This window comes from Mustela nigripes, chromosome 1, assembly GCF_022355385.1.
Source record: "Mustela nigripes isolate SB6536 chromosome 1, MUSNIG.SB6536, whole genome shotgun sequence".
Taxonomy (NCBI): Eukaryota; Metazoa; Chordata; class Mammalia; order Carnivora; family Mustelidae; genus Mustela; species Mustela nigripes.
This window is the reverse complement of record NC_081557.1, coordinates 244,803,719-244,823,269: the sequence shown is the minus strand read 5'-3', so window position 1 is coordinate 244,823,269 and position 19,551 is coordinate 244,803,719. Positions and strand designations below refer to the sequence as shown.

Here is a 19,551-nt window from a genome sequence, read left to right as displayed (position 1 = left end):
AGAATAAATCAGAAACTAGATGAAATGAAGTTAATTATTAACAGGAGTGAAAGAAATTGGCGAAAGTGACAAATCTGAGTATGCCTGGAACTCCTTATATATGCAAAAAATAAATCAATAAAATGGAGGAAAAGAAAAGCTGAATACAAACAGAAACAATGGATCAAATTATACTTTAAATGATTAATACAACCACTCTGAAGGAAATTTTAACTATATACCCTCAGCCTGGAAAAAAAAAAAAAAAGAAAAAGAAAAAAAGAATTCCAAAGAAATCTTGAAATCTACTTAATAGATTTGGTTTTTATAAAGGCAGGTGAAGTCCTAATCTACTCTGTCTGTATTTTAGGATTAAAGTAAGAACAAACAATGAAGCTGGTGGGAACTAGGTTCTCAATGCAGTAAAACAGTAAAAGCTGAAAGATGGAAAAAACGAAAGGGAAGTAGAAACCTGTGGTGTGAAATGTGAAATAAAAGACACATGATGACTGCATGATTAAAATTATACATTATTTATTCTCCCAGCTGAAAAAGTCTAGAAACCATGACACTCCAGCACCAATGAGCATACCTGGTGCTAACACCTTGGTTTCTAATCATCATTTCCCACTAAAAGGCATTAAGGTGCTTTCAAGAAATGGTTGTTTCCAGGGAGGGGGCAGAGAAAGCACAAGATAAACCTGGAACATCTGGTAAAGCTAGAAAGTAAAAAAATCCTCAAAAAAAAAAAAAAAAAAAAAAAAGAAAAGATGGGTAAAAATCAAAAGGTCACAGGAACCACTCTGAAGAGTCTGCGACAGCAAGTCTGGACTAATTGGAGCTTCAATATGAATTACAGTATATGTAAGCTTACATATACAAATAAATCATACAAACACATTCTCTCACACATAAAATAAAAACTAGTGAGTCTAGTTGATAAGTAAGTGGAGGTGGGAAAGCTCATTTTTAAAGGAGAATGTCAACTAATAAATATAAGAAAAATAATATTTAGATAATCACTATTTTACAGCCATTACAGTATAATGGGAGAAAGCAAAACTCATCAATGGATACTAGAATTTGGGGGAAGTTTAAAAAGAAATAGGATAGATACATCTCCTCACAGATTATTACTAAATACAAAGAGCAAAAATAGTAACTTTGCAGTGCAGAATCCCAAAGAACACCATCACAACGAAATGATTAAAGCTCTCATCACTAATAATGGGGCAAAATGACATCATGTACCTCCAGGCTGATGCACTGAGGACATAACATCCCTTATGCGGTTTCCTGCCTAAAAAGCAAAACCTGAATCCAATAAAGAGGAAACATCAGGCAAACTCAGACTCAAGGATGATTTACAAAACAACTGGACTGTACTCATCAAAATCTAATCAACAAATACAAAGAAGGTCTGAGAAACTGCCTCAGATTAAAGAATAAAGAGAAAAAAGACTTAATTATAGTGGATGATCCTGGACTGAATCTTAAATCAAGATAAGAACTTCCATGAAAGACATTATTGAAATAATTAGCTAAATTTATGGTTTGCATATTAATATACTGGCTCATTATTAGATTTTCTCACTTTGATAACTATGTCCTAGGATTACATAACAGAGTGTGCTTGTTCTTACATTCTGAAGTATTTAGAGGTTGATGGGGTATGATGTTCAAAATTAATAAGTGGTTCAAAAAGGAAAATATTTTGGGAAAATTATAAAGCAAGTATGGCCAAATGTTAACAAGTGGAGAACTGGATGAACAATAAGTGAGTGTTCAGCTTGTGAAAATTTATCAAGCTGTACTTCTTGACATACACGAAAACTTTTAAAGATTAAGCAAAACATTCTGATATATTAAATATTAACAATTTACGTAAGTATGCCATTTTGCTGGGCAATACAGAATGTTAGAAACCTAGCATTTCTACCTATTAAGTACAAAGAACCAATAAAAACAGTTCTGTGCAAACATACCAACAGTCACCTACACATTAATAAGGCAATCTAAGATTTTTAACAAAGGTAATACAGTGGTAAGGTCAGTAGTATAGCTCATTACTATTTGTTGTATAGTCTCTATTATGTCTTAAGTGACATTCCTGTTTTCTCCCTAAAGTCAAAAAATTTCACTTTAACGCATGTCTCTCAAATACAAAGACTAAAACAGAAAAAAACACATATATTTATTTAGGGAAATGCTTCACAATGAACCCAGAAAACGACTTTCCTAATGAGCAATGAGTACTGTTCTGTGTATCAAAAAGTGACAATACTGACATGTTAGGTATGTTTCTATATAGGTTGTGGTGGCAATTACCCACTTTTTTGGCACTGGTGATAGAAGTGTTAACGTTTCTATCATTTCTTTACTTCCTTTTTACTGTCTCCTGGCTTCTAGTAATCTCCATCTCTCCTTTAATCCACAGTCATCCATCATTTTAATCACTTCCAGGCCCCTCTCACCTTTCTTGCCCCTTTGTCATATTTGCCTGGTATAAATGTAACCTCTGTTAAATCCAGCTCTAGCTTATCTTCATGAACATATGAACACCTGACAAGGGCGAGAGAAACACACCCAAGCAAGCTGACTGGTGTCATTTTAAACCCACAGCCATTAACGTCCAGAAAAGGTGGTAATATACTGTTTCCCTCTCTGTGTCAATTTTTCACTCTACTAATTCATTTCCATCAATATAAAAAAATGCTGTAATATTTCCCATGTTGGGGGGAAAAAAAAAAGACTTCTCTTGGTGGTACATTTCCCTCCACGTGGTGCCTAGCAATCCTACTTCTTTCCCCTGGTTCACTCACACACCTCTAAATGACTATTTCAGAATTTCTCTTCTCTCCTCAAATATTCAACACCCACTTCCACACGTCCTCATGTTCACCAATAAGTCTGTATCCTTTGTGCTGGGAAAAACTGAGGCCAAGAGAAGAGAGGTTTCAGTTGCTTCCAGCAGTATTCTCTTACCCATCACCCTTCACCATGTCCCATCTTCTCTCCTGTTACTATGAGTGAACCATTCATCTCCTTCTTAAAACTAACCCCACAGCCTTGCATATTACATCCTGTCCCTCTGACTTTCTTAAAGACATTGTTCTCACAACTGTTCTTTCTTCCTTCTTGAATTATCAATACACCCTGTAGTAATTCATTCTCCTAAATCTATAAACATACTGTAATTTCTAACATTTTAGAAAAAACATCCCCTGATCCCACATTTCCCTTCAGATACTATTTCTTTGCTCCCTCAAAAGAAAAAAAAATCCTCAAAAAAGTTGTCCATATGTTCTTATTCTAATTCCTTTCCTTCCATTCTCTCTTGAATTCATTCCAAAAAGTCTTTTTTTCAAACTTCACCTTATCCCACTAAAAATGATCCTGGTTAGGATCACCAGCAACCTTTACATTTTAAAATCCAACTCAGGGCACCTGGATGGTTCAGTCAGCAGAGCATATGACTATTGATCTTAGGGTTATGAGTTCAAGCCCCATGTTGGGTACAGAAATTACTTTAAAAAAAATCTTAAAAATAAGTAAATAAATCTAAAAGTCATTCTCAGATCTCTTCTTCTTACCTATCAGTATTATCTGATAGTTAACTGTTCCTCTACTTCGAAATACATCTTTTTAAAGACCTACACTGGGTGTTCTTCCTATGTCAGTAGTCATTCTTTTCTATGGATCTCCTCCTTCTCTTCATCCTTATTTTTCTGACCTTGAAGGAAGCACCCGAAGGCTCTGTCCCTCTTGCCACTTCTCTATCACTACTTATCTCCTTAATAATCGAATTCACTTCTACTACTTCATTTAAATACTACTTAAACACTGATCAGTCCCAAATTTCTATCCCCAGCCCATACCTTTCTGCTCAACTCCAGATCCATATATCCCCTTCCTATGCAAATTTTCCACTTACAGGTCTGACAGACATCTCAATTTCACTATGTCCTAAACCAAATTCTTGGTCTTTTCCGCCCTGAAAAGCCCTCCTCCTGCAGTCTCTTCTCTCTCAGATGTAAAAGATCCTCACCATCTGCACCAGAAGCACTTTGGTCCAAGTGATCTCTTGCCTAAGGTAACTGTTACAACCTCCTAACTGGTCTCCCAGTTTCTCCCTCACCTCTCTGCAGTCTGATTTTAATAAAGCAATCAAGACTTTAAAAACCTACGGTAGATTATTTCATTCCTCTACATAGACTGACAGTGACACCCCTTTTATTTCACTTACAAGAAAAGCCAAATTCCTTATATGGTACAATGCCCTATATAACCTGGCCTAAGGGTTTTGTTTTGTTTTGTTTTTGTTTTTTTAAAACAAAAACCAAAAAACAAACAAAAAAGGAGGGGGCAGGCAAAATTAAAGAAAAGCTGCTACTGATTTTTAAATAGTTTAATTAGCAAATATCTATAGAGTATTATCTATGTACGTACTACTGTTATAAAATATTTCACATAAATTAAATCATTTAACATACATAACTACCCTGTGAGGGATGGATGATTATTACTACATTTTACAGATCAGGAAATGAAAGAAGATGATTTGGGGATGTGCTCAAGGACACACAGCTAGTATGTAACATAGCCAGAACTGCAACCCCAGAAGTCTAGTTCCAGAGTCGAAGCTCTTCACTTCATTCTATACTGCAGAACATGATAAACTGAATGAATGAAAGTAACCTCTTTATACAAAAAAAAAAAAAAAAAAAAAAAAAACATTTTAAAAAAAAAAAAAAAAAAAAAAAAAGACTACATATTAAAAGGATCAGTATTCCTCCACTATCATATCTTCTTAGCCAAACATTTGATGAGGTTTCATTTAGTTTAAATAATATATGGAGATGACCATGACTAGTAATTGTTAGGATGGGAAGAGACAGTCAAAAATCCAAGATGACTTTGTGACATTTAATTCTGGCTGAAAGTTTCAAGAATCTTCATCTTAGGGCTAAACCGTACGTTCCTATACTGTCTCTTCCTGCATTTGTATATTATGAAATATTATCCTTTACAGCAATTCAAAATTGCGGAATAAGAAAACTATAAAATAAACTTAAGCAAATACCACAAAAGGTAAATGATCTGGCTGAGAACTAGTAACAGTTGGGTTACTGACTTGTTTCTGGCCCAGAGGAATAATTGATAAAGTCATCTTTATCTAACTCAAAATTAATCTGCTAACATCCAACTTCCCTACTTTTAGCTTACCCTTTACCATTTTCCTAATAACAGGCTAACCATTTGCCAGCACATCTGCCTCTTAAAATTGGTACCTTGTGGAACTCAAAGTTAGGTATTATCAAAACCAAAGAAAGAAAAGAAAATGGTTTTAATCTGAAAGATTGCCCAGGCTCAAATCTATACAATCTTTTATTAAAGTTAGTGAAATATATTAAATTCAATAGATCTAGACTTAGAAAGTCCAATAATTCTTAATGTAAGAATAATAATAAGCACAGAAAACAGTAAGATTGTTGTCATCACCATCTCTCCTAAATGTAAGATTATCTTTTTGATATACATGTAACTATATACCATGCTTCATTTATTGCTTACCTAGATTTTTTTTAATGGGAAGGCACCCAGAAGAGTTTTTCACAGAGAATTCATTTTGTATTAAAACAACATGGAATGTTCCGTTTTTTTTGCAGAACATTAAGCACTTTTATAGCACTAATACAAGATGAAGGTACCAATGCCTTCAGTAATAGGAGTTATAATTGTCTAACTAACCTGCTTGGTGGGAGTCCAGTCTTGAACAAAGAAGGAGGAGAAGTAAACTCAGCTTTTGTAGATGGAAGTGCTGCTTCCTTCTCTGAATTTCCAGTTCTTCCCTGCTGTACCTTAAAAAAAAGGGTTATTAGCTTATTTAATAGAACACTCAAACATACTATACTAAACATGTTAAAATAAATTTGTAACATCTGATTTGAATTTAAACATGAAGAAAGTTTTGTTGCTGAATATTAAATAAAATTACCCTATTTTAGAACAGCACTAGGCGAAAGGCACCAAAGATGGATTAGGGGATCAAAATGTTCCCAACTATTAAGAAAGTTCATACTAATAATGTCACTTAAAAGTCCAATAAGCTATAACTCTTTAGTCCTTTCATAAATTCCCTTAAATCATCACAGCTAAGTCCAAGATACTTGGTTATGACTCCATGTTTCAGAGTTCAAGAAAGGCCTTGAAGAATTTTCCCCTTTTATGTTTGCTACTATTCAAAAAAAACTACCAATAGCCATTTTAGCCATTCAGACCATTTTCTACTCAGACTGTGATTTGCTCCAACATGAATATCAATAATCTATTCCTGTGCTTCCATACATTCCCCCCTCATTATGAACAGTACCACCGTCCTGTCCGTAAGTACATCTAGAAGCTTGAAGGTAGTAATCGGTCTCCTTAATAACCTCTTTGCCCTCTTTATATTCATCTTCAAACAGTTATCTACTTACTCTATATTTTCTCCCAGGTTTAGCCAGCCTTTCTGCTCCTAGCAGAGCTTTTCAGAATGGTCCAGTCCTACTCCTTTACACTGGTGAAATTATTCTTTGTGCCCTTTGCTTTTATACTCACCTTCTGATTTTAAATCATCATTAATTTATTAAATTTAAGCTAAGTTGCCCAGCACTTGAATAATATCACACCATATCACCATATTTTACGTCCTACTTATATTCTACTGTTCAATCTAAATTCAGGAACATTCTCTTTCATCATAAGGCAAAGGCCAAGAAAATCTCAGACACCTTGACTCTGTTACATTCAAATCACTGACTGAATTCCAGAAACCATCTACTTCTCACATAATCACTGTGAGAGAAAAATAATATATTTGAGCCAGTAAAGTCAGATCTCTCATTAGTACTGCTGAACCCAATCCCTAATGGAGTCTTCATATAATTAAGGCTCCAAATTGACATTTTAGATAGAGCACTACTCCTTAAAAAAAATTCACTTAAAAGGCCCAGATCCCAGTGAAGGAAAACAGAGGATTAGCACTAAGAAAATGAGGATAGACGGTAAGAAATAGATCTGATAAACACTTGAAAGGTAAATTGACAGAACGTGATGACAGGGAAAATAAACATGGTTCACTCATCGAACATTAAATATTAATAGAAGCTGAGACTAGAGAGAGAAATACAACAAAATCTCAGACCATGCGACAAGACACACCAACTATCAGAGCAATACAATAAATGCTAGGAAGAAAAGTAACTGTGGGATAAAAGATGCTACGAGAACACAGAAAAAGAAATGCAATATTCTTCCTGCAAATGTCTGGAATATTGAGAGTTGACAGTACGATCTCAACTGTGCTGAGCTTCAGTAGTTTATATCCAATGTCTTACGTACCTAATAAGCAAGTCAACCTTACCGTGGCCTAAACAAAGCTACTGATTTTCCACAGATGATCCCTCAAACTGATCCTATCCAAGTCTTCCCCATAAGTAAAGAGCACCATCATCTACTAAACTGCTTAAGGAAAAAAAAAAAAAAAAAAAGAAATCCCAACAATTATCCAACAGATGACTATCCTACATCAACTTTATATCCACACTGAAAACCCAGGTTATATCTACTACCACTTCTAAACTGTTCTGCTAAATTTTTGGCTTTAGTGTTACCTCTGGAAAACCCATCCTCTGTATATAGCCAAGCAATCTTAGTAAAAGTGTAAATCAACTCATGTCTCTCCCCTGCTCAAAATTCCCCAATGGCTTCCTAATGCAAACAGAATAAAACCTTTTTTCTGATAAAAAATTTATCATGGCCTACAAGTATTTACACTGAAATAAGTCTTCATATAATTAAGGCTCAAAATTTTTTTTATTCAAATCTGTATCCCAAGTACCTAAAATCAGTGCCAGGCATGCAATAATTGCTCAATATATATATTTTATTTGATTGAATTTGGGACTCAGCTTAAATGTCACATCAAAGTCTTTCATAGGATTTAAGATAAGAGTTTAAAGCTATATAATTTTTTGGCCCAGTTATCTAATTAATGACTACTTTTCCTCTTAGTTCAGGAAAACTAAGATTACAAAGTCGAGGGCTATAATGCTCACCTCCTCTCCCTACTTAAGCCTGAGATGCTTCCTGGCATAGTCAACACTCAATTAAAAACTGGGAAGGGGAAAGGGAGAAGAGCTGAGGAAGAGAAGCATAAGGAGGAAAAGAGAGAGAGAAGAGAGCACAAATGAAAAGTTATTTTTAATAGGGGGAAAGCAAGAAAATCCATCAGGAAAACACAGCACAATTTTAAACGTATAATTTCTTTTCTCCTTAATTTTTTTGTAAAATCTAATTATGAAAATCTCGCCATTTTAGCAACTCTCCTAATCAACTTGCATTCACTTGTCTTCAGATGTTAACACTCAGAATTACAGACTCAAAACCTGTTTAACCAGAATGAGACTTTTTTTTTTTAAACATAATCTAGAATTTTGAGAAGTAACTATAAGGTACCACAACCGATTTTTTTTTTTTAAACATTTTATTTATTTGTCAGAGAGAGCATGAGCACAAGCAGGAGGAGCAGCAGGTAGAGGGAGAGGGAGAAGCAGGCTCTCTGATGAACAGTGAGCCCGATGTGTGGCTCAGTCCTAGGACCCCAGCATCATATCCTGAGCCAAAGGCAGACACTTAATCGACTGAGCCACCAAGGTGCCCCACCATGACAGATTTCCTAAAAGCAAAATCATGTCAGGTCTTACATAACCAAACAAAAGCTGAATGAAGTTTGTAACCTTGAGAAACTAAATATTTACCCAACTTATGCTACCAATGGTACCAAAACTTAGTTTGTGAAATTTCCTTTAGCTGCCCTTCATAGCATTATTTATAAAAGGTTAACCTTACAAACAAAATAATGCCTAAAAAGAAATTTAAGTGTGGTACACCCAAATAATACATTAGGCAACTACTTAAAATGTTATTTATCAAAAAACTTTAATAAGCTAGGAAAACATTTGCCACATAATGTTAAGGTAAGAAAAGGAAAAGTAGCAAACCACATAAATTATTATTTTGTTTCAACCCACAAAAACAAAAAGACTGACAAAGCAATAAAATTTGGGACTCTGAAAGCATATTAAAAAACAGTAACTTATTGAGCAAACCAAAGAACCTGAATCGCAAGTCAGCAACAAGAAAACAAAGATACTATTATTTTCATGGCAGGACCCCAAAAGGTTCAGGAATTGACAACTCTAGTTACCAGAACATTTGAATCACCCAAGTATAAACTCTCTAAGCAGGCCACTGGAATCTGTTCCCTGAAAAATCAAATCGCCGCAAAAAGAAAAAACAAAGTAACCCAATGACACGGACACGTGGAACTGTTAAAAGCTCAGCTCTACAATAAAAACCATATCAAATTTCATTTATATTCAGAGTTTCCAATCACCTTTTTAGAGGCCCATTCCCCTATGGCCAAGGATCAACAAACATTCAAGGAGAGTCAGTCAGAAGCCAAAACAACAAACAGACTATGCAAGAAAATAAAATTGAAACGAAATGAACAATCTATCATTAATAAAAATATCTTCTGAGAGACTGATGAGAAAAAAAAAATACTCCAATACTGCATGCATGAACAATAGGATGCTACTGTTAAATACCAAAGAAAAACCTTCTTGGATATTCACAATATAACCACAGAAATGAAAAAATGAATAGAAGAGTTTTAAGGCCGAAGGAATCTCCCAGACAACAGAAGACAAACAGGTAGAAAATATGACAGAAAAGAAAATTGAAGGACTAGCATAAGAGATCCAATATGTGAATTGGAGGTCCAAAAGACATTAAAAAGCAGAGAAAAAGTAAAAACATTACAGAGGAAAATCCCCCAGAAATGGGAGGATATGTGCTCCCAGATTAAGAGAGTATAAGTGAATGCTTGGTACAATAGATAATAGACCAAGACACACGGTTGTGAAATTTCAAAACATAGTGACAAAGCTTCTACTCATCCACGGGGGAAAACAAAATCATCTATGCATTTGTGTTCAAATATAGACATAAAAATATTTTCACAGAAGGTTGTGGGTCAATTTTTTCTTACACGTTACCCCTTCCCACTAGTCACTCTTTCCTTGCCCCTCCCTCCAAATTATATAATTACACAATTGTTTTTGCATCCAAATAGGTGATTTTTATTTTTAAACCTATTAAACTGCATCTCCTTTCATTTCACTAAAAACAAAAACAAAAACAAAACAAAACAAAAAACCCCTTATTTCTATTTAAGTATATAGAAAACTACTGGGATGTCAAAATGTACACAATCATTGAGGCATTATAGTAAACACACAGGGGTTCATTTTTATTATTTTATCTACTGGTTAGTATGTTTGAAAATTTACTTAACAAAAAGTAAAAAAAAAAAAAAAAAAAGGTTATTTTAGAGAGGCTGGTAGGTGGCTTGTCTCTCAGTTGATTAAGGAGTTTAAAAAGTATACTTGGAGCAGACATGACAAGAACTTAAATCACAACTCTTCAATCTGTTCCTTTTTCCATTAAATAGCTTAAGATGGGTTCCTCATTCCTTTCATCCCCACAGTGCTGCAACAGCTCTTTATCTGGTTTTACTTCCCTTTCTCTTCCTTATATTCTAAAGCCTACCCTTCTAAAGAGCACTTGTCAGTTTTCTAAAAATCAAGTCTGCTCAGGCCTAGCCTTCTACTCAAGAACTTTCAAATGGCTTCCTATGGCCGATACAAATGTCTATAGGCTAGTTTAGGGTTAAGGTCTTTCCCATCATGGCCCCACATCTACCATTTCCAGGCTTCTCTCCTCTAGTATCTCTCATCTGTCCCAACTCTCCTTTCCTGCTATCTGGTTTTGTTCATATTGCTCCTTCTACCTCTTTTCTACTAATGAAAACTCACTGTCTTTCAGTTAGCATGTCTGAATCCTTCTGGACTCTGCACATTAGGATAACCTACTTTATCTTCTGAACTCCCTACTGCACTTTAGTAACAGCACTAACAATTCTCAAAATATAACATGACTAGTTCCTATATATACATCACTCAGATCGTGAGCTCCCTGAATACAGAGATCCTGGTCTTACTACAGAATCTGGTACAGTGCTGTGCACATTAGAGGTGCTCAGACATAACAGGAAAATTGGGAAAGTCCTTTTCCTTCTGTCTGTCTCACCAACCCTAGTAATTGTAATTCAAACAATGGATTGGTAGATAAGATCTTAGACGATTTTACACCTTACACCGATGCCAGAATAATATTACTTAAAAGCCACATCCAGAATTATGTTACTTATTCAGTACAAATAGGTAATAACTCCTCCAACTTGTCCTTGTTTCTAAGGCTTTCTAGTACTGAACCCTGCAAAGTCACCTCTCTTCTACTCCTTTCCAAAAGAACTCTTCTGATAAGGGTAATTTCAATTTTTTTAAATTCATGGAGATATTTTATTTTATTTTTTTTTTTAAGATTTTATTTATTTATTTGACAGACAGAGATCACAAGTAGGCAGAGAGGCAGGCAGAGAGAGAGGAGGAAGCAGGCTCCCCGCTGAGCAGAGAGCCAGATGCGGGGCTCGATCCCAGGACCTGAGCCAAAGGCAGAGGTTTTAACCCACTGAGCCAACCAGGCGCCCCCATGGAGATATTTTAAAGATTTATTTATTTATCAGACCGAGAGCATGTGTGTGTGAGCACAAGCAAAGGGAGCAAGGGGAGCAGCAGGCAGAAGGAGAAACAGGCTCCTCCCTAAGCAGGGAGCCCAATTCGGGGCTTGATTCCAGGACCCTGGGATCACGACCTGAACTGAAGGCAGAAGCTTACCTGACTGAGCCACCCAAGCATCCCGATAAGGCTAATTTCTTAAACACTCTCATCTACTATCTACTCAATTAAGTTGAGTTTCTTTCTTTGCCCAAGCTACTTCCTAATCCAGAATACTTTTTCTTCTGTTCTCCATACTCAAGATTCTGATTAAAATGGCATATGCTTCTCTAGTAACCCATCTTTAGACTCTTATTTATTTTATTTACTTAATGTAACAGAGAGCAGGGGGAGTGGCAGGCAGGCACAGGGAGGAGAAGCAGGCTCCCTGCTGAGCAGGGAGCCCCACACAGAGCTCGATCCCAGGACCCTGGGATCATGACCTGAGCCAAAGGCAGCAGCTCAACCAACTGAGCCACCCAGGTGCCCCCAACTTTAGACTTCTAAAAAAATTCAGAAATAGAAAGGAAGCTATATATGACACTCAAAGTTATTTCTAATCCCAGAGTAATTCTTTTGCCTTTTTTAAATTTTAAAATCAATTAACATAATTATTAGTTTCAGAGGTAGAGGTCAGTGATTAATCACTCCTATACAATGCCCAGTGTTCATTACATCACATGACCTCCTTAAAGTCCGTCACCCAGTTACCCTATCCCCCACCCCCTCCCCTCCAGCAACCCTGTTTCCTATAATTAAGTCTCTTATGGTTTGCCTCCCTCTGATTTTGCCTTGTTTTATTTTTCTCCCCCTTCCCCTAGGATCCTGTTTTGTTTCTTAAATTCCAAGAATGAAATCGTAAACTGTCTTTCTCTGACATGGTCAGCACAATATCCTCTAATCCCATCCACACTACTGCAGATGGCAAGATTTCATTTCGACGGCCGAGTAATATTCCACTGTATACATATTCACCTTCACCTCTTCTTTATCCAGTCATCTGTCAACAGACATCTGGGCTCTTTCCACAGTTTGGCTATTGTGGGTACTGCTGCATAAACATTGGGGTACAGGTGCCCCTTCAGATCACTACATTCCTATCTTTAGGATAAATAACCAATAGTGCAGTTGCTGGGTCACAGGGTAGCCCTATTTTCAACTTCTTAGGAACCTCCATACTGTTTTCCAGAGTGGCTGCACCAGCTTGCATTCCCGCCAACAGTGCACAAGGGTTCCTGTTTCTCCACATCCCTGTCAACATCTTTCGTTTCCTCACATGTTCATTTTAGCCATTCTGACCAGTGTAAGGTGGTATCTCGTTGTGGGTTTGATTTGTATTTCTCCAAGGGTAATTTCTCATCACTCAATTCTCCAATTTCTGTAGCATTTTGTCTAAAATAAACATCTTGGTACCTAATACTACCTAAGAAATTTACCTCTGCATATTTGGGATACCCATTACATTCTTAAAATATTTTTTGTATCTCCAGAGTTGCAGGATAGATACTAAGAGACAACTCGGACTTTTTTAAAGAATAATAGCCCTAGAGAAATTTGAACAAGGAAATTTTAAGGTAACAGAAACCTGTCTGAAATTTAATGTCAACGGCAACCTGAAAATGCCAAGCACTCCCATACAACCAGTAGTTGCAGATTTTGAGCAACATCAATAAAATATATCCTACAGATCACAATATACATAAAAAGTCTGAGCCTCACACATTATTAAAATATACACCCTAGGGGCATGTGGGTGGCTCAGTCGGTTAAGCGTCCAATTCATGATTTTAGTTCAGCTCATGATCTCATCAGTCAGGAGGTTAAGCGCCCCGACCCAGTCGGGCTCCCAGCTCAGCAGGGAATCTGCTTGAGGTTTCCCTCCTTTATTCCCCACTGCCCCGACTCATATATACTCTCTCAAATAAATATTAAAAAAATACACACCCTCTTTCCAAATCAATATTTGTAACAGATGAGTAATATTTAATGTGCATTATCAAGGCAAGAAAAAGCATTAGAATATATCCATTAAATTCAAATCCTTATTCATTCAAAACCAAATAAATGAGAATGGAACAATAACCTCCTCTCATATAGCCAAAAGAAACTTCAAAATAATTTTGATACACAGTATGCATATAAAAAATGCGCTCATGGCGACCACTTTCAGTAAGAGACCAGCCCCTGGGAGTTTTTTATTCTTTAGTTTCAGAAGTCGACCGCAAAAAATACACAGAACCTGGCAGCTTACAAGGTCATCTTGTTTTCATTTGTTAGAAGAAATAAGAAGGGCCACTGCAAATGAACTATTCATTAAGAAGACAACTTTTCTACCTATTTGTTGTAATCCAGTGTAACAATGTATTTACTCCTTAAATAAGGAGACAGCACCAAAAAGCACCTGACGACCATTTAAAATAAAACAGACATCATTAAACACTTTCAAAAGATTGACAGCAGAACAAGAACCAAATACTTACCCAAAGTAGGATGCAAATTAAAATTAAATTCTCTACCCACAACTGTGTCCAGCAGAGCGGCTACATCTGCGGCTATAGCACACGTATTGCATAAGGCAGTATTGCGGTGGACAGGGCTGCAGTCCCAAAAGGGTCACAGGAAAAGTGCCTGCCCGCAGAAGTTCCCTGAGTACATAACCCAATCTAAAAGCCACTCCCAGTCTTCATTCCAGTGTCGTTCAATACAAGAATTAAGAACTAAGAAGTAATAAGGTAAAGGAAAAGAGTACACAATCAGGTTTTGAGAAAAGTTTGCAGGTTGCAGTGTATTGCAGAAGTATGAAAATATGACATTACTCTTTGGATTGGGCCTGTGATCTATGGGATGGAGAAGCCAGAAGTCAGACTTGATTTCCAAGTGAAATTATCAACCTGCAAGCCCCTATAAAGCCTAATTCTTTTAAGCTACGAATTTTAAAAATCAATGGCTTTATCCTCTTCTGTTGAGTCTTTCTTAGAGACTCCTAAAAATGCATAAGCTTTTTGAGACATCTTAAACTCTAAGACACATTGCACCAATGATTTTAGTGTCATACAGATAATAAGCAGTATGCCATCTTCTTTACCACTTTTTTAAAAGAAAATTGAGAAAAATAAATCTCCAGTTCTGGTAGAATGATAGCACAATCTATAATGAGAGCTTAGCCTATTGGTGTGAACATGTCCTACAAACAAACATAGACTATAATTTAAAATAAAATTACAACATATAGCAAGAATAGTTTTACTTGGCATTTGTTAGTATAATAGGCTATAAATTCACATGCTTGCAAAAGTGGAGATAAAACAACAATCAGCAAATTTGTAAGTCACCAGGAAGCTGAAGGTTTGGAAAAAAGGTAGCTATTTCCACTTTAATCTGATCCTTTGAGTAGTGGTACGGGAGCAGACTCAAGAACAAAAAATGAGAGCAACCAAGGATAATTTACTAAAATTCACCTTAAAAAGATTGAATCTGCCATCTTGGATCTCTGCACCTGGTGTAACTTCCATAGTACAGTCTTCGGCCTAAGTTAAATAACATATTCCCCATTAAGATACCACATAATTTTTAATTGATAGGCCATATAAAGAAAAACTAGCTGTGGCTAGTCTGTGACTTGAAACTAAGAACATCAGATAATCATTAATATGAAATTGAAAGGGAAGGAAGGGCAAAAAACAAACATGGTAAACAGAATGAAAATTTTAAACTATCTTAGAGCATTTAACCACCTTAACAGGGAAAAAGTGATTTATCTGGGGAGTAAAATTTGGGACTGTAGAAAAGCCTGGGGTATTCTGGAATATTTACTAATTACCGTAATTTTATTTGTAGTAGAGGTAACTGGTATAACTTCAAGTCCCATTCGTATCCTCTTTTGTTTTTCACAGTAAGCTTTCCAGGTATCTTCATTAAACCCATAATTAAAATAATCAGAAAGATCAGCACCTAAAGATAAAGCACAGTGTTAGTGTACAAATATGTCAATCCTATTTTTATGCAGTATATAAAAGAAACTATAATATAAATTTAGTGTTCTATCAGTTTTATTACCCCTTCTAATTTTTCCCACTTACTGTCATAAAGGAATGGTACTATAAAAATTTTTGATCAAAAGTATTTCCTTCAAGCCAGAGTACTATGCTAAGCAAAGTAAGTCAGAGAAAGACAAACACCATATGACTGCACTCATGTGGAATTTAAGAAACAAAACAAACGAACATAGGGGGTAAAAAAATATTTCCTTTAGAAACGGCATTACAATAAAAACAATATTCAAATCCACTTTAGTATGATACAGTAAGATTTAATTATACAGGCCATTCTTATTCCTCATCTACTTAAAACAAGAAAAATTACATTAAAAATAATATTCTAAATGGGTGCTAAAAAAAAACTTTTCTAATGACTATCTGTACTAAAAATCTTTTCAAACAGATACAATCCACAATAATCTTACCTGGTTTACGCCATGGTTTATCTTCAAAGGAATCCAAATCTACCTCCAAGAGTGGAACTCCATTAATGCTTCCAGGTGCATCAAGGTCCACCCCTTTGACTTTTGTCCCTATTTTATAAAATTACAAAATGGTGAAGGAGCTGTTATTAGCAAAAAGCTGAGAGATATCACAGAAAAGGGAAACCATTAACTCCTTTTTACTACCGATAGCACTAAATACAGCAAAGGTTCCAAACAACGCATTAGAGTTATTTTTAACATAAATAAAAGGTGAGTTCAAACTTTATGAAGCAGCTGAAAAATTAACTGGACTGAGAGTTTAGGTGCTAGCTGCTTATAAGGAATTCCTGTACCAACAGGAAGTTGCTAACTTCCATGTTTTAAATCACTTTTTTGTACAGCCTGTGAGCTTAGTCTTTACCTTTTCAAAGGGTTGTAAAACAAACAAGAAAGCCAAGCATGTGATTGGAATCCTGTGACCCACACAGCCTAAAATATTACAGAAAATGTGTCCAGGGGTACCTGGTTGGCTCAGCCAGTTAAGCATCTGCTCTCAGCTCAGGTCATGATCCTAGGGTCGAGAGATCGAGCCTCACAATAAGCCCCCGGCTCAGCAGGGGCTTCTGCTTCTCCCTCTCTCTCTGTGTGCTCATACATGTGCTCTCTATTTCTAGTAAATAAATAAAATCTTAAAAAAAAAATTTGCCCGTCTCTGTCATGTATGGTCAAAACCACTTGTTTTCACAGAGCTTTAAGAATTCTACCTATTTATGACCTTCATAATGTGCCTTATTTTCCTATTTATACAGTTACAAATACAAGTTTTACCTGTAGTTCCATAAACTCTTCCCCCTGTTTTGATGTTAAGATTTACAGGTGCTGTACCGTAACTCCTAAAAAACAAAATAAAAATTATACTGAGAAACTTAAAACAGCAATATATTCAATGCGTACAAATAAATTATACACCCACATAGTAACTACATGAATTAACAATGACTCACACATTTCGGAAAACGTTCTAAACTAATTAAAAATTATATTTTTTAAAAGTCTACCATTTTTTCCATCTAAAAAACCTACCTGCTATGAAGTCAGTATCTCACCGTACCAAACTTCGTTTAAGAAATTTGGCTAAGAGGAAAAAAGTCTATATACCTTGTCTTCATTTTCTCACCTCCTAGTTATTCAATATGCAGCAATCCTGCAATAAAGAAATTTCTCCATCTTGTTTCCAAGTCCAGTGACCTCCCTGTAATCCTCCCTGCACTGGTTACTATTGATAAATCCCTCTTTCTAATACCAATAGGATATTTTTACCCATAAAAATGAATTCATTTATATTAAATCTAAAAATAAATCTAGGGTGATAAAGTAGAAAAGTGTTTGGAAGTAGTCTGTGGTTAATGACTAAAGAAATAAGAAAGAAATTCCTAGAATGCTAGTAAAGTCCCGTATTTTGATCTGGGTGGTTATATGAATGTACACATATGAAAAAATTATTGAGCTATACTTTTTTTTTTTTTAAGATTTTATTTATTTATTTGACAGAGAGAAATCACAAGTAGACTGAGAGGCAGGCAGAGAGAGAGAGAGAGAGAAGGAAGCAGGCTCCCTGCTGAGCAGAGAGCCCGATGCGGGACTCGATCCCAGGACCCTGAGATCATGACCTGAGCCGAAGGCAGCGGCTTAACCCACTGAGCCACCCAGGAGCCCCTGAGCTATACTTTTTTAATGTAATATAATATACACATGACAAAGGAAAAAAAATAGAAAATCTGAAGTCAGACCCAGGTTCAAATACAAGTTTTGTCAATTACTACTTGTATAACCCTGGCTAAGTCACTTAAGACCTCATGGATTTTGTATAAATTTTCTGTAACATGGGTTTACATACAGTTCTCTACCTCTGCATACAATGCATTCTCGTATATGAAGAGGAAAATCAAATACACTAACCGAAACAGACTAAAACATAATAAGACCTCAATGTTTTCAATGATATATTTCTCACATTATATTCATGTTATTTAATTTACTTCTTTATTCTCACAAGTTCAGGTAATTGGACTTGTAAAGATTCACTATTTCTGATCTGCCTAATAATTTCCACTTTTTATCTACAATGTACTAAAATTATGAGACTTAAGTTATTCACTTTCATGAGCACCATCATTTTTCAGTTTTCTGCTTAAAAATGATATATAAAAAGTGAAAAATAAATGTAATAAAATATTCAAATAATTGTAGAAAGCTCCACTGCTATAAATGCAGAAACTATGAAATAACCCAAATTAAACTGTCACTGTCAGGTAGTACTACCATACAATCCTGAGGTGTTTAAATCATTTCAAGGACATTAATTCATCAGTAAATGCTTAAATACAAAGAATGCATCAGGCATAGTTCTAGGCTAAGGAATGAGAATGACGAACTGAGCAAATATAGCTCCTGTCCCACAATGCTTACACTTCAACAATCTAAATCCAGCACAGCAAAAGCACTTTGGGGTTATCTATATCTGAGTTCTAGCTGTTTAAAAGTCAAATGTATAGGGGCGCCTGGGTGGCTCAGTCAAGGTTAAGTGTCTGTCTTCAGCTCAGGTCATGATCTCAGGGTCCTGGGATTGAGCCCTGGGTAGGGCTCCCTGCTCAGAGGAAAGTCTGCTTTCCCCTCTCCCTCTCTCCCTCCCCCTGCTTGCTCTTGCTCTCTCTGAAATAATAAAATTAAATTTTTTTTTTTAAAAAGCCAAATGTACAAAAATCAAGTAGTCTCTAAATGGTCCTCTTACAGAATTGCTAAGGATAAAACAAAATAATATTCATAAAAGTCTTAATGATAAGTTTAATAAATGAACCTCTTGATTCCCACCCAGCTATTTTCCCTTCTATGTTTGGCCTTTAAAACCCCACTTTTCAGGGCACCTGCGCGGCTCAGTCAGCTAAGTGTCCGACTCTGTGATTTCAGCTCAGGTCATGAATCTCACATGAGTTCAACCCATGAAGGGCTCCATACTCAGTGCAGCCTCCCCCCTCCCCCTCTGCTGCTCCTCCCCCTGCTCTCTCATTCTCTGTCTCTAATAAATAAATAAAATGTAAAAAAATAACACCATCACTTTTCTTTTTTAAAACAACTAAGGCTGGGACGCCTGGGTGGCTCAGTTGGTTAAGCAGCTGCCTTCGGCTCAGGTCATGATCCCGGCGTCATGGGATCGAGTCCCACATCGGGCTCCTTGCTCCGCAGGGAGCTTGCTTCTCCCTCTGACTGCCTGCCTGTGCTCGCTCGCGCTCCCTCGCTCTCTGACAAATAAATAAATAAAATCTTAAAACAAAACAAAACAACTAAGGCTTTGGTATTCATGTGTATAAAGAAGCTTAGCTGTTTGGA

At 36.1% G+C, this 19,551-nt stretch overlaps 1 protein-coding gene across 25 annotated transcripts in view; it reads right to left on the bottom strand.

The window, feature by feature from the left end:
• The window catches only part of FIP1L1 (factor interacting with PAPOLA and CPSF1), a 75,819-nt gene that overhangs the window by 43,839 nt on the left and 12,429 nt on the right, over positions 1–19,551 (bottom strand). For 9 of the 25 annotated variants that reach the window (XM_059383984.1, XM_059383997.1, XM_059384004.1 and 6 more), the window contains 5 exons: positions 16,993–17,057; positions 16,165–16,272; positions 15,523–15,653; positions 15,161–15,229; positions 5,731–5,840 (listed from right to left, as the gene is read on the bottom strand). In XM_059383984.1, coding sequence (XP_059239967.1) covers positions 5,731–5,840; positions 15,161–15,229; positions 15,523–15,653; positions 16,165–16,272; positions 16,993–17,057 — 483 coding nt within the window. The remainder of the gene's footprint in view (positions 1–5,730; positions 5,841–15,160; positions 15,230–15,522; positions 15,654–16,164; positions 16,273–16,992; positions 17,058–19,551) is intronic. The other 16 variants (XM_059384063.1, XM_059384000.1, XM_059384003.1 and 13 more) reach the window with 3 other exon arrangements.